The 15,994-nt window shown below is 39.3% G+C and overlaps 1 protein-coding gene across 11 annotated transcripts in view; it reads right to left on the bottom strand.

Annotated features, from left to right (window-relative positions):
• Positions 1 to 15,994, bottom strand: part of dab1a (DAB adaptor protein 1a) — a 409,818-nt gene that overhangs the window by 33,193 nt on the left and 360,631 nt on the right. For 5 of the 11 annotated variants that reach the window (XM_053488880.1, XM_053488879.1, XM_053488881.1 and 2 more), the window contains 6 exons: positions 15,677 to 15,808; positions 10,580 to 10,699; positions 9,863 to 9,901; positions 7,662 to 7,724; positions 5,601 to 5,654; positions 1,047 to 1,109 (listed from right to left, as the gene is read on the bottom strand). In XM_053488880.1, coding sequence (XP_053344855.1) covers positions 1,047 to 1,109; positions 5,601 to 5,654; positions 7,662 to 7,724; positions 9,863 to 9,901; positions 10,580 to 10,699; positions 15,677 to 15,808 — 471 coding nt within the window. The remainder of the gene's footprint in view (positions 1 to 1,046; positions 1,110 to 5,600; positions 5,655 to 7,661; positions 7,725 to 9,862; positions 9,902 to 10,579; positions 10,700 to 15,676; positions 15,809 to 15,994) is intronic. The other 6 variants (XM_053488882.1, XM_053488884.1, XM_053488887.1 and 3 more) reach the window with 6 other exon arrangements.

The raw sequence follows: 15,994 nt of genomic DNA, 5'->3' as shown, positions 1-15,994 counted from the left end.
GAGAGAAAAGATGAGCCGAAATAAAATCATTTTCAATTTCCGAGTCGTTTTTTTTCCTCGTCCGTACGGTTGACACCTACCTCTGGGTAAACACTCAAGAGCGTACATGGTCGCTCAGTGGCGGCAGGGTATGAATGTTAACAGATTGGTATATGGAATGTGATGGCGAAGATGAAATGAGGGTTGACTCGTACCCACCACGTGCATATGCGAGCATCACAGGGAATAAATATCCTTATATACTGTACACTTTTTTTTTTTAAGGCATCCTGTTTCTGCCATTCTGATTAAAAGTAATCAGATACTTTGCGAATACACACGTTTACTAAGTTTACACACCAGAACTCTTCTGAAATTAACTTACTATGCTGAACTGTCTACTTTTATACATATAAAGATTCTCTAGACATAATCAAACATTCGCAGCACAAGATGGGAGATGTCGAGTTCTATATGAGAATCCTTAGCATGGATCACTTTCAGACTAATAGTGGGGCATTGTGCAGATTTGCAAGAGAACAAATGGGTGTCCAAATTCTCTCTCTCTCTCACACACACTAGCACCATCTACCTATGATGTGTTTGACCTTTCGGCTCGCACTAGGTTTCCCACGAGGCTACAGACTGGGAAAGGCACAGACACATTTATTTCTTTTTTTTTATTTTACTGGCTGGTTTGTATGGAAATATTTTGGCCTGAGGAGGGCTATATTCAAAGGGGACAAGAAAGGGGTCACTAATGAAGGGTCAGGTGTGTGAATTGGGAAGGAAAAAGGGGCATATTTCGATTATTGCTGGAATTTCAGGTCATTTCAAGGTCACACACACACACATCCATACTCAGCAAGGCGCTAAACACGACAGGTAGTATGGCATTCAGTTCATACCAGCTACTGGGCATGGAGGCACAGTAAATAAGAGTTGTGTGAGGAACACTTGTACTTTGTCATTTCAAAACAATACGGCTGATCCATCCATCATAGGGAAGTCGAGCCGCTGAAGCTGAGCCGTTTTTTTCTACTTTTGTTAACCAGGGTGTACCTTACCTGAGAAAACAGCATTAAGTCAGCGTCTAGATCCAGCAGTTTGGTCTGTCCATTATGTTCAATCTGAAATAGCAGCATGGAGTAACATGGAATATGAGATGAGATGGCAAAGGATATACACTCACACACATTGAAAAAGGTGGACAGTTGGAATAGAAAGAAGTGGAGTATGAAAAGGTGCCACAGATTACTGAGAAGACTTTACCTGCGCAAGTTCATAAGTTAATAGAATTTCCAGCCCTTCCTCTAGCTCACTACCTCACACCTCATTCATGGTTTTCTGCACACTCCAGCCTGATTTCTTTTTGAATGCAACAGAACTTGGACATCTGAATAGCTGCTAATAACGTTATGTTCATTTTCATTCAGACCATAACCCCAGCACAACTCCAAGAACAGGGGCACCGGGGGAAAAGCAAACAGATCGGTTATCTTGCACAGAGCCGCCAGAAGGGCTTTAATGGGAAAGTAATGTGCTCGTATAGGCCTCCCTAAAGAGGGCGAGCTGGAGAAGAGCAGGGGACCATGAACATCTGCTATCATCTCACATCCTGTAGCGCTATACCATGCATGCTTGTTATAAAGAGACCAGAAAAGAAAAGAGAGGTGCAGGGTAGAAGGGCATACAGTACATCCATATTTTTCACATCACCAGAGCTGACGGGCCAAGCACACACAATCAAACATGCACGCATGCAAAAGACATTATGAGAAATCATACTCCGTATTAGTAAACAGGGCTGGGCTGGCATGTTTTTAACAAGAAGATAATTAGCCCAAAGGCCTCTCTGTGTTAGCGCTTAGCATTTAGCATGAAAGAACAGACGGAGTGTGGAAGGTAGAGGTAACTAATTAAAATATGTCCTTGGAGAGAGATAAGCGCTGGCTGTAATGAAAAGCAATGGGAGATGGACTGCTGCCACCGAATGTCAATTCACTCCTACTAATGCCGAAAGTGAGAAAGTCTGCTGAAAATAATAGAGTGAAGTCAAAAAAGTGTGAGAGCACTAGGGAAAACGTGTCAATTTGCATTCTTTACTAATTTAGTACAACAAATTACACTGAAAATGATCAAAGCGCTGTACTGAAAGTGATGCAGAAGTGGCTGTAACGTTTTAATTATTAACTCACATAGGTTGTTCAAACAGCACGTTGGTAGAGTAACTCTTCCTGTACAATGGTATTACTAAACACAGGTTCCAACACAAGGGATGTATTTGTGGCACTGTTAAAGCCAACTCTCTAATGTTGCATCTTCAATAGCATTACTGGATCCAAATAGGAATTTATATTTGTTGGTGTGGTTTGAGTGGTGTTTTCTGCTCAAAACAGGGACTGTATACTGCATGCTCTTACTTGGAAGAGTTGATTCAAGAGTTGAGGACGTGATTACTATTACATATTCTTTTTCTTATGAACTTACAGTATTAAGTATGTTAATTATGTTCTTGTAACTGGCACTCCTTTTATGTGGTAGGTTCAGGAATTCAATGCGATTTAGGTGATTGAGATATTTTCATATTTTCATGCAAGATCACAACACCCCTGGAGAGCAATCCTCTGTGCTTAATTCAAAGTTTAGGCTTTAGTTGTTTAATAAGCATCTAACTGTTACGAGTACTTTAGATTGTTAAACCTTTTTCCTGATAGTGTTCCAATATGGCTCTTGAGAATCCAAGAAAACTTTAAACATAAAGTTTCCAGCTGAACTTTTTCTTGGTCGGCGATTGAGGATGTTTTCGTTTTATACTCTGCCGTTTCTCTCAGGCTCGTAGTGATGCTCTTCTTCCTTGCAAATCACAATCAAGTGGGGCACTTATTTTTGCTCACACTGCAGTTACAAATGAACTGATGTTTTACACCTGCAGTGACTGGAGAGAAGAAGTAGCCTTGAGTGTGGCCAACGGAAGATTTAATATAACCAAAGTGTGGATAATTTTTGATTATCCAAAACCATTTACCCATAATAATCATGACCATCCTTAGCCCTCCTTAACCTTTATGTCGCCAACAGTGTGGGTTTATGGGGGGGGGGGATGCTTTCAAACAGTTTAGGATTAAAACATCTCAATTGTTGAAAAAGTGATGGGAAGTTCGAATCATTTTAGTGACTCGGTTCTTTGAATTTTGTTCATCAAAATGAACGAATCTTTTTTTTAATTATTTCGTTCTTTTGATCAGAAATAAATTAAAATGTTGCGTTTTCAATAAAAAATACCCCCAATACGTCTACATACACAAATTTTGGCTATAGTGTTAGTTATGAAAATATTACAATGCAACCAAGGACATATTATAATAAACAGAATGAGCAGCTCACCTCTCATATCTTCCAATCTGAGTCGTTCATTCTTTTAAATCTATTGCACCGCATAGCGTCTATGGGAGTCACGTGTCAAAAGAACGACCGACTCGAGACTTGAAGACTCATTGCTGAGAATCGATCAATACTGTTTCCTGTATATAACATACAGAGGTTTTGCGATGCTTTGCGCATGCGCCCAATAGAAAATAAACGAATCACTCTCCGAGACGACTCGTTCATCTGAGTCATGTTAAAGATTCGTTTAAAAAGAACGAATCGTTCATGAACGACCCATCACTATTGTGTTGGAGAATTAAAAAGATAAGTTGTTAACCGGCAAAATGGAAATTTTATCAATTTCAAAACTAACCTTTGCGACTTTATACCTGACTTGATATCACAGGTCACAAATTTCGTTGTGTTGACGTGGAGGTTTGTCTTTTTTTAATGTAGCCCTCAGGCCCCTGGTTTGATCACCTCTGCTCTGTAAAGCATCTCGAGCATCTTGTGTGTGCTGTATTTACTACCTGCCTGGGCGATAGTAAACCCTTGTTGTAATTTTGAAGGTGGCAGAGCTGGCAACATCAGCGTTTATTAGACCTTGTAGATCAGGCAGACATCAGTAGAGATGTCATCTATCTGTCTTTATAGTTATAGCTGTACAGGTCAATCTGCTAAGATGCCATCTATGAGTTTAAAGTATAGACAGTATATACTGTATAGTTCTCATGTAACAATTAAGTCTAACTGACTTAATATATGCACTATATAGCTTTATTTATACTTTAGTAATTAAGCAGGCATACAAACCTGACATCTTTGTCTCCCCTCTAAAGACATTCCCCGGTAAATACCACCTAATTCCTCAATATACGGGTGCATTAGGGTTAAACGGTCTCCATGGTAACAGCTAGCAGAGATTCCTCAGTGGTTTTAGTTATCTAATCTGTAAGGGAACGTATGCCGGGGAAAGTATCCTGATGCAACATAATCCTGCACAAAGCTCTTGATACTTTCACTCGCCTTCTTTCATGCGTTTAATTTCCCTTACAATCCTTTTGCACACTTCTCAATCTTCATCACGACAAACCACCTATCAATTTACTGTCTCACAGGGCATGCTAATTATCCGCATGTGTGTGCTTTGCGTTTACTCAATTAACGCTGCCTTGCTAATCTCCGATGCGGTGACTGATCGCACAAGTACGCACACAGGATGGACTCGAGCGCCCTGGCTGTGAAATGGTGCATAAAAAAAAACAAAAAAAACAGCAGAGCAGAAAAGAAGGAGAAGGCTGAGGGAGAGAGGTGGTGTGCGTGTTTTTTTCATAGTAGTACAAGAAATGTTGTTTTGATAGGAGCTTGGCAGCTTGGCGGAGCCTTGGAATGTACACATGGGAGGTCAGGACTCAGAGAGTGGATAACGAAAAGACAGGAAGGCGGAAGGAGGATAAAGTAAAATGCGATGAATAAAAATAGGACTGAAGAAAAAAATATATAAAATGTGGGTTGAAAAGAAGATATGTTTAGGAATTGAGAATAATAGTCTATTCCACAAGTGGACCGTTCTGACTAGTAAAAAAACTTGATGTTTTCGGGATAAAAAAAAAGGGAAAAAAGAGGAAAAGCTGAAACGAACAAAAGCTAGCACTGAAAAAACAGAGCAGCAGTAACACTTGAAGCTGATCGGCTGCGGGTGAACAAATCAGCCATATCGAAACCACAAACATAACAGCCATATTACGTCCAAAGCATGACTTCAGACTATCAGAGACAGCCAAGTTAACCAGGTCCCATCTATCACTACTGCGCTGATATAAACGAGCATGCCAGTTTGACCTTGAGTGCTAATCTTTCCTAAGCTTTACAGTCAGCCAGCGAACAGCATGTAAAAAAAAAAAAAAAATTATAACCAGGCTCCTTTTTAATTAGCATGTGCCACACATTCATGCTGTGGAATTATGATGACGTGATTTCTCTGACGTCTGCCTTTGAGTATGCCTTCGGCCGGCCGAGTGAAAACAAGCACGCGGCATGCAGAACCCACCAAGCACGCAAGCCTCTCGTTATGATGCACATGATCAAGGATACACACTGAAAAATATGACACACATTTTGCATGCAGGATACACACGGACAGACATATGAATCATCCAGAATGCATGGGATACCACGAAAAAGCACTTGCAAATTTGAGAGACTTGTAACAACACACACACACACGCACACGCACACACAGCTCCACTCACTGGATGTCGTTTTGGGACGTCATACACTCCCTCCTTTTGTTGGCTGGTAGGGACCTGGGGTGGGCGTAGAGTCCAGCCGAACACACGAGCACAGCACAAGTTACATCACTTCACATTACAGAAACTGCCTTTAAATGTTGCATTTAAAAACCTTTTTGTTAGTGCACAAATATGTGTTTGTGTGTTATGACAATACTTTCTATTAAGGTTAATATATATATATATTCCTTATAATTAGCTAACTAACCAATATAAGCTATTTTGCGTTTGGATTCGATCTTAAATTAAAGAATGCTCTTCATTTGCTGTCAAATATCTTATTTTCCATTTGTTCCCGTCAGACACATTTCCTGACCCTTATACACCCACATTCCTTCCTTCAATTTCCAGCTCCTTTATTTTCCCGCTCTCTAATTCGCCATTGTTCTTAATGTTCCTCTGCCTGACTGGTTGATTGCAGCTCAGCAGGTTTTCATTCGATTGCTCGTTTTTGAGATTTATTTTGTATTATTTTTTTCTCCCCCTGCCATCGCTTTCATTTAAAGATCAAAAGCAGACGGCAGTGATTAATCGCTCTCTCTGTCTTTCATCAGCAGAGCGAGAAGAGATACAGACGCGCGCTGCTTACTCACACAGCAGAATAAATCTCGGCGCAGAGTTGCAAGGTCAGTTAACCAACGCTGCTGCAAAAAGATCAAGCAACAGTCAAGGCTATACCTGCCTTCCCGGGAGCACGCTTTAAAGGAAAATCCACCCCGAAACGACTTGCGTATGCGATACGCCATCTCCAGTGGTGCACGCGATCTGGGTTCATATTCAATTCTGACTTTTTCATCATGATATATTTTAATGTCGGTTATCGTTTTTATATATTACCCACAATGCTTTTTGACATTACATTGCAGTACATGTTGTACACATCAGCTTTTAATATTGGGTTATTTAATAATAATAAAAATGACATTAAACATTACTTCAATGAACACTTGCTGTTTTGTTTTTAGCAGCTAAGAGTGACTAACCCTAACCACATGACAATTATTTCGACAAAAACATAACCATATTGAATGTGTTTCAAGCTGTAGGTTTGCTTTGATCTACTAACATTCTAATTAACACATGTATATTCGAATTAGATAATGTATTTTTTTAGTGTTTCCTAAGATAAAATTTAGCCTCCATCACAAACGAATAGCTAATGAATTCTGCTCGTCGTCTTGAAATCCTAAGAATTTTCTTCTTAATATCTCGCAATTAGCAAAGCGCAAGAAATTATGTGCACACTGAATGAATTTGACCTGGCCAATATGTTAGCATGTTTGATGATGCGGGCGATCAGGCTTTAGCTTCTGCACTCGCGACAACGGGCAGATGTCTCTTTGATGCCGACTGCTGACGCCGTGCCAAGGATAGACCTTTACAGTCTGGTAAAAGAAAAAAAAACGTGGTGTAGTAAATTACACTAAAGCTCTGAATATTTCCCTCAGCGCTATCTTGGTATACAGAAAAAAAAGAGGACGTTCCATGGGTACAGTATTAACCACTTCCAGATAAACTTACAAGAACAACGCTGGCTATAAGAAAAGCGCCCAGGTTTGTTTTAAGCCTGAGTGAATTCGCTGGCGTCTCGATCACGTGTTCACGAGTGAAGCCACAGGTGATGAGAAACATTGGACCCTGAGGGGAGAACACCTGCTGTTGTCATGGTCACGGTGTTAAACGCACAGAATGTAAATCATCGAGATGGCTGTCACTGTGAATTAGCGCAGCGTAGTGTAGCGTAGCCCAGCGCAGTGTCTGATTCACAGGTGGGACTTTGGCAGCTACACAGAAAAATGTCTGTATCTGTTTCCACGAACACTGTATCGATTGTAGTTAACGCTGCCATCCTGAGAACGACCCTGATTCGTCATGGTTTGATGATGAATTTTCCAAATTAGCTCATTAGATAATAGAAATGTTTCTGATGAAGGATAAACTCTTACCTAAATATTCTCTTTTAACATTTATTTTTGCCAACTGCTTTTAAATAGGAGTAGAACATAGGGAGTGGCAATGTACCTGATAAACGCTCTCCTCTGATTGGTCACGGATGGCCTCGTGGCCCGCCTCAAACACAATGTACTATAACGTCGGCAGCAAAGGTGAAATTGAAGGGGAAGGAACACAGGAACAAGAAGGAAGGGAAGAGAAAGAGAGAAAAAGAGAATAGGCAGCAGAATGATCACAGAGGAAAAACAGCGACCATGGCGTTGTGAAGCGGTTTGAATCCCAAAACCCTATTAGAGAGCAAAATATCCTGAATGATGCTTTGGTCATGCTTCCTGCCACGTAAATGCACGCGTAATATTTAGAAAATATGGTTGAATTCTGAAAATATATTTTAAAAAGAAAATATACTATAAAGATATATTTACATTACCAGTCAAAAGTTTGGACACACCTTTATATATATATATATCATACACACCAATCTGCCATAACATTAAAACCTTTAAACCCAATACTGTGGTTCCCAATACTAGGTTCCTCTTGTGACAGAAAAACAGCTCGGACACACTTGGGCCATGACTCTACAAGCCCTCTTGGTTTGTGCTGCGGTGTGTAACACCAGGATGTCAGCACCAGATCCGTGGTTGTCCATGAATTCCACGGATGCTTAGTCAATATGGAGATCTGGGGACTTCTGGATAAACTCTTTGTCTGCTAAGCCACATACACAGCAAGCTGTGGTGCACTGGGAGTTCTGATACCATTCTCTTATGTTACACTGAACAAGAATGACACTTAGGTGTTCATGGTCATGTCACCAGTTTACTGTATATAATTGACAATCAGAGTTAATTTTATGGCTGATCGTTGTACGTTTCCAATTATTTAACATATCTAAAGGTACAGTATATATCTAATAGGCAGTCTGACTAAAGTATACTAGATGAGAAAAAGAGGGTCTACATCCATACATGTAATTTTACTTCATTAACGAGGTAGTTGTACATTTCAGTTTCCTACAAAAACAATGATGCAGTGTATTCCCCTCCATTCGGCAGAAATAAATCACAGTGCAGGATCCTCTCAGGCCTTTGTGGCTGGATTCATGTATCTTTAATGAGACACGTGCTGTACATGTAAGCGCTTGTGGTGCAGAACCATGGCCTGCTCATAGCAAAGGGATGGAAAATCCTCTAGGGGCATTAGGTGCTCGGCTCAGGGTTGCAAATAAGCAAACCAAATTGCCACGCAGCTCATACATGCCGAACAGCAGATCTATCCAGGCCCACTCCTGTGATATATTCCTCCATGAAGCAGGAACCACACCGAGACACCATTGCATTACCAGCATGTAGCGTTCTACATAATAGCATATCCCCCCTCTGCTTTATACAGCATTATAACTCGCAGCAAACACACTGCCGTTTTAGATAATAGCTCCGTCTCGATCATTTATTTCCTAACGTATCAAGCATTTAATTCACTCCTATGCTAAACCTAGCTGGCGATATCGGCTAATCCTTTTCCACTCCTAGATGGCTCAGTGGGAAGTTGCTAATTTGTAGGATGCCTGCTTAGCCTAAGAACTGATGATTGTAGCACTGCAAGCTATTGTGCATTTAATAGGTGATTTGTCTAAAGTTATTTTGTATTATTTCTTAAACAGATTACTGTAATTAGCCAAGGATTTCAGCTTGTGCCATTCAGGGCTGCGTCACACACGAATGAAGCCCAATTACTACTTATGCAAAACTTTATTGCCAACACATTATGTTAGGGGATTACCTTTTTTTTTCCCACTACCTCAGAAAAACCTCTATTCCAAGAAAGAACAATGCAAAAGGCAGCACACACACACACACACACACACGCACACACACACACACACAAAAGCACAGCTCAGGATGATACGTGTTAAAGCTGTCTGTTTTCAGTAAGAGCTAGGAAACCGTTCAGGGCTAAGGGTTATGTCTGAATGTTCTCACAACAGACCCCAATCACATTGACAAAAGCAAAAAAAAAAAAAAAAAAAAGAAGGAAAAAAAAAGAAGAAAGTGATTCACTATGGATTTATGCACACGTAATGATAAAATAACAAGACTTATTAATTCAGGCTGCGTGAAAAGAGAATGGGAAATGAAGGGAAGAGATATTTATTTATACAAGAGAGATTAAAAGCATATTAAGGTGTGGGAACCCAGCAGGCAGACTGATTTGATGGGGTACATTTAAGCAAACATTATGATTAGTGATTTAACACGCAGCGTTACCTGGTACACTGGATCCTCCACATCTTCTTCCAGAATGGTCTTTGGGAGCGATTGCCATTAGGGAAAGTAAATTAGCGATTGGTGAAGGAGTGTGAGGAGAAACGAGAGCACAGAAGGGAGGAAAGAGGAGGAGAGAAATGAGAGCAAAGTACGATTATTGAGGTTGACAAAAAGAAAAGCACAAGTCGTTCATAATAATTCAGCGATTTGAAGAAGTTTGGACATAAACGGCATAAAAATCCCACGTGCAGAGCTCAGAAAGAAAGGCTTAGAAATAAAAAGACGCCACATGAATGATGTTTTCCATTCTGTTCTATTTGACTTGATTTTATTGGTTTAAAACCAAAAGGGTTTATGCATGTGTGTAAGTATTAGGGGATAAGAATAACCAGTCACCACCCGATACTGTATATGATCACGAAACCGAGGTGCTGGTGCGATTATTATTGCGATTTTGTGTTCACAATTTTCATAAATATCCGTAATCTGTAATCGCTCATGGCTGATCAAGCTGAAAACCAGCCAATTCCAGTCACTGCTTGATTGACCGGTGCATCTCTATTATAAATACAATAAATCATTTAAAAATCGTTTTGGAGTCAATGTGGCAATACATGAATCAGGACACAAACTTGTCTTCATGATTCATATATCTTCACTATTGTTTTTTGTATGTGCGCTTTTTAGGTGCATGTGCTGAGTTGCTGTGTATGGCACCTGGTAAACTGCTTGTTCACACTGCTTGTCTTTTTGAGCCTTTTTCTCGATCTCCTCTCTCTGCTTGATCTCGTAGATCAGCTGGAAAAGGTCACGGAGGTCAAGGATCACCGGCTCAGCCTGAGGATTGAGAGAAAGACGGAGAGGAAAAAGATCAGAGCAGAAAATTGGATTCATTTTGTTCATTTCTCAATTCAATAATTTAGATTTCAGAAATATGGAAGAGAACCTTGAACCTGTTCTTCTCGTCATTAAAGTATTTCAGAGCAGTTAAAAGGTTTTTACTCGAACTTTTAAGTGCCTATTGGGGCGGGTATCTTCAGTGTAGTTACTGGTGAATAATGTTATACTAGTGTGTTAAACAGGATTTATCAATTGGGAATAATTCAATAACATTATCTGCCAGTCACTCGCATGTCAATCACAGTGACATTAGCCAATCATGGGCCTCTGTGAGCTGAAGTGGAAGGGATCAGATAGTGCTGTCCTCCAAATGTGCCGTCACTGATGTGAAAGCGAATTAGACATTACAAAATTAGGAGAAAAAATTTAAATAAATACATTTTAAAAAGAGGATTTTTGTTCCATACCCACATACACTCATGCATCAACAAACTCTGATACAATTGGTTTCGAGATGCACCTAGTTTTACTGTCTGCCAATGGACTCAAAGAAGAAGACTTGTTGAAGACTTAATTAGGCCAGAAAAACACAGCAATTCCAAGAGCTTTTTCATTAGTCAACCCCCCGTACACTTCTGGGGATAAATAACGTTAGATTATTTTATCCACAAGGTCTGACACAGGTTTTATGCCGGATGCCCCTCCTGTCACAACCCTCACGTTTCCTAATTGGGCTTGGGACCTGTACTGCATGCAGTGGCTGAGTTGTTTGGCTGAGTGATGGCGGAGTTTGAGCCCCTGACCCTCTGATTAGCATCCCAGAGCTTCAACTGTCTCAGCCTCCACTGCCCTGACTATGCATATATTACCTGTAATAAACTGTAGCTTTCTGAGATTACATACATGCACATGTTGTTGTTAGATCTTTCGGCTGCTCCTGTCAAGAGGGTCGCCATAGCAGATTATCTGATCCACACAAAATGGTGACTTTTTTTTTTTTTTTTTTACCAAAAACCCTTCCGGGTGCAACCTCCCATTTTATTCATTCCATCCAGTGGGTGGGGTTTGGGTCAGAAACCTCCCACTGAGCCACAAATACCTCCATGATTACATAATTGCACGTATTGCTATGTCAATTTTTATTTTTATTAATTGTGCAGCACACTTTTACTCTAAACAAACAAACCGGACTTTTGGGTCAAAAGTACTCAGATCCGGGCCCGGGTACCTGATGTGAAAGCCTAATTAGAAATAGATTAGAGTGTGTAATGCTAACTTTTTACACATTTAGCTTAACCTTGGTTGGCTTCCGCTTTCATTCATAAATATTTCTGTACACTGTTTTTCAAAACTACCTTAACCTGTTTTAGGCTTTAGTACACTGTAAAAAATTATATTGTACCAAGTGAAAATATCTTGAATATAATTAGATTTATCTACGACTTCTTAAAATAAGATTAAAACAAACCAAATACAAGATTATTGAGCTTATTTCTAATCAAAGTTTAATAAAATTTAATGGAAAAACTAATTTTTAAAAATGTAGTTTTATGGATTTATTTGTTTAAAGATTTTTTTGCCAATAGAATGCTTAAAATTTTAGTAACATTACACTACAAATAAGTTTATAAATAGGATATTTTGTTTGGTATTTATAAATAGTTTTGGATGGATTCAAGAATAGTTCACTTGCTAAGATGTCATTTTTTGCAATGTAGGCCAGAAGAAGAATTCTTGGTGAATTCGGCACAAACAGTTATTATCTGAGAAGTACTGATGAACAATATTAAATAAATAATTAATGGTTAATAACAAAGGTTTAGTGGACGCCATTTTAGCATAGAAATTTTGTCATGTCAGAAAACTAGGTATAAGATAGTGCCATGCGTGTTGTTTGGAAAGGTATAGCCAGAAAAGCCAAATGTACGGTTTGCCATTAGATTTGGACAACCTACAATTTCTGGCACAATTTAATCATGATAAAAAAAATAAAAATAATCATAATGACTTAATAGTGTTTTAGCACCTCACTGGAGGGACTGTACAAGCAAACGGCACATTTTAGTCTTCCGTTAACATTTGTTCGGTTTTAACTAGCAGATCTGGACTGCATACTGTACATGGGAAGACATACATCAAAGAAAGACAATGAACACATCCGACAAGACCGTTTCCTTCATTAACAGGTTTATCTTTTAGCTACAGGATTGCTCCATGATCCATTTCCTTTTTTATGGCTGAGGGAGTCACAGTTTTTTTTTGCATTTTTCAAAGCAAATAAATCTGCTGTGTTTTTTGCTACTAAATCAGACTTAAAATAAACTGCCATCAAACAAGAGGCCATAAAGAAGTGAATAAGTGAATTGATTAAACAGGTTGATCCCTCTGCCTCGTTTTCTATATACTCTTTCATTAAAGGAACAAAGTGCTGGCATCTTAAAAAGCCAAATATGATCAAACTCACACTTTGTAGATAACTTTAAAGTTTAACGTCATTCAAAATCATTAAAAATGCCACCATTCTGCCACAATGTAAATGTCACTAATAACTTACTAAATGGCCAACTGTGCAGAGAACATGTGCACTTTAGAATTTGCCTTTGGAATTATTTCCCCCTTTTTTTGCTGGTGAACATCACAGTTTAGCCAAATGTGTAAAACACAGGGAAGGGAACACGGATTTAGAAGGCGGATAGTAATTCATATGAAAAGCAGAGGTTATTATAACTCCAGGGGAGAGAAAGTATACGAATAGTGAGCTGGAAAAGGTAGAGGCAAGTCTGAAATGAAGCAAATGAGACTGTGATCATCAAACACAGGAAGAAAGACAGCGAATGTGGGTTCTGCCTTTATTTTTCTGTGTCATACTGCACAAGGTCACCTGCAGTTCAGAGCAAGCAGGGAATGGATGAGATGGGAGAAGCAGTGTAGTCATTGACTGTGAACATGAAATCAATAGCAGTATAGATCTGCAGCACAGCACTGCAGACCAGCAATACCATGCAGGAAAAGAGGAAAACAATGGGACAGAGAGAGAGAGAGAGAGAGAGAGAGAGAGAAAACAGGAATCCAAATTGTACCCGAAAAAATCCAGGAATCCAAATTGGATCAGCTAAGATAGATACACCTTTTCAGACCCATACTGCTGATTTTCCACTTGTGCAAATTGCACGTGCTGTTATTCTAAAAGACATTGCCATTGGCTCTCTCTTCATCCAACAAGTAGCAATCATGGCTAGGGTGAAGGGGCCTCCTAAAAAATCATTAAACAACACTCAAGTGGAAAGGAAAGACCTTAACTATTCCTGTCACTGCAATTGGTTTAACAATATGCATGTAAAAAAAAAATCACGACACCACAACTAAGGTGCTCCAGGCAAGATCTCTCATACTAATGATAAGGAAAGTAAGAAGGAAGACAGCAGTTACGCAGGATGACCTGAAAGCAGCAGGAACAGCAGTTACACAGAGAACAGTCATTAAACTGCAGTGCAATAATCTACATTTCTACATCACTCTTGTAAAAAAAAGAAGAAGAAGAAGAAGAAGCATAGAGATGTGCGTCACAAAGCATTTAAAAAAATGGCCAGATAAAATTAAAAACAGAATAATTGGCTATAATTTATCCCATCATTATTTGGAGAAAGATGGTTTGTACATACTGTATAACCTCATAACCACAGTAATATGGGGCGGCTCATCTGAAAAGGGTACTGCAAGATTACGCATGATCAAAGGATGGAGTGTGGACCAAGACATCGTCGAGAAGTATAGAATCTTACCAGACAAAAAATCCAGAATGTACAGTCAAATAAATTAAGAAGACCTTACACAGCCTAGTAAACCACCTGAACTGGATACCTTTAAAAATGTATGGAGGATTTTGACACTACACGTTCTATTTAATTGGAAAGCTTGTTAAAACATGCCGTGATACAGCCATAACATTAAACAAAAATACACTTAGGTCTTAGGTTCCACTTGTGTCACTAAACTAGCTCTGACCCCTCAAGACATGACTCCACCAGACCTCTGGACATGTGCTGTGATGTCTGGCTCCAAGATGCTAGCAACAAATCCTTTAAGCGCTATAAGTTTCAAGGTGGTGCCTCCATGGATCAGACTTATTTGCCATGGAAGCCTAGGCAGATTGAGATCAGTAGAATTTAGAGGCTGGATAACAACCTTGAACTCTACCTGCTTAGCTCCATACACAGCAAGTGTTCTTACTACCTCAACTACCTAGCTTTTTGTTAGCATTTTTGCTACATTAGCTTTTCTGTGGGATCGGACCAAAACGGATGGCCTTTGGTCCCCATAAATAAAGATGAGTCATGAGTGCCCATGATTCTGTTACCAGTTTACTGGTATATAATTGATAATGTTATTCAATTCACCTCGTGGTGGTGTCAATGTTATGGCTGATCTGTGTTTTAATTAATATTAGCTATTAACGCTGCAAAAGTACAATGTCATAAAAATACAGATCAGAAGCTTTATTTAATGTTCACATTATGAGCATCAAAATAAGAAAGAAATTGTGCTTGTAAGGATTTTGACCATGGCGTGGTCAGAGGCGCATTTCATAAACTGGAAATTAACAGATGCAGTATAACACTCGCTAGGGTCGACACAAAATGGTTCGAAAAACAAAAAAACCTATCCAATGAATATTGTAGTACTTACACAGATATAACTTACCAAAAAGAATGGACTTGATTACGCTGAAAAGAAGGCTACAGTAACTCAAATAAGCACTCCTTACAACCATGGTTGGCTGAAAAGCATCTCAAGATGCACAAGATCCTTAAGGTGGATAGGCTAAAAATTTAACATTTATTTTTATAACCAATCACCACAGGGGACTGTTAAATCACATTTCATTTGCTTGTTTTTTTAATAATGTTGATTCCATGACCATAAAATCTAATTCATAGAGGTAAAGGAAGTACAAGCGTATAAATGCATACTCACAGACTGAGCCGTTTTGATGGCTACAAATCGGTGATTGCCCTCTTTTCCACATACGTAGCCAAACGCCCGGTGGTCTGTGATATCCTTGGCAATGTAGGAAATCTCATGAACTGCATGGTGGTGCTGTAGAACCTAAAAAAACAGACGAAAGGAAAATATAATTGTTTCACATAATTAGAATAAAACATTAACTGAACATAGCTAATAGGAGCACTGTAATGATGTAGAAGCTCCTCAGGGTGTTTGCAGTTGACATCACGACTTGGTCTCGACCCACTTCTGGCAGTCTGTTTTCTGGGCCACTGCCATTTTATCCAT

Source organism: Clarias gariepinus, chromosome 27 (genome assembly GCF_024256425.1).
Source record: "Clarias gariepinus isolate MV-2021 ecotype Netherlands chromosome 27, CGAR_prim_01v2, whole genome shotgun sequence".
Classification (NCBI taxonomy): Eukaryota; Metazoa; Chordata; class Actinopteri; order Siluriformes; family Clariidae; genus Clarias; species Clarias gariepinus.
Note: the sequence above shows the minus strand (reverse complement) of the source record. Positions and strands in the feature narration are given on the sequence as shown.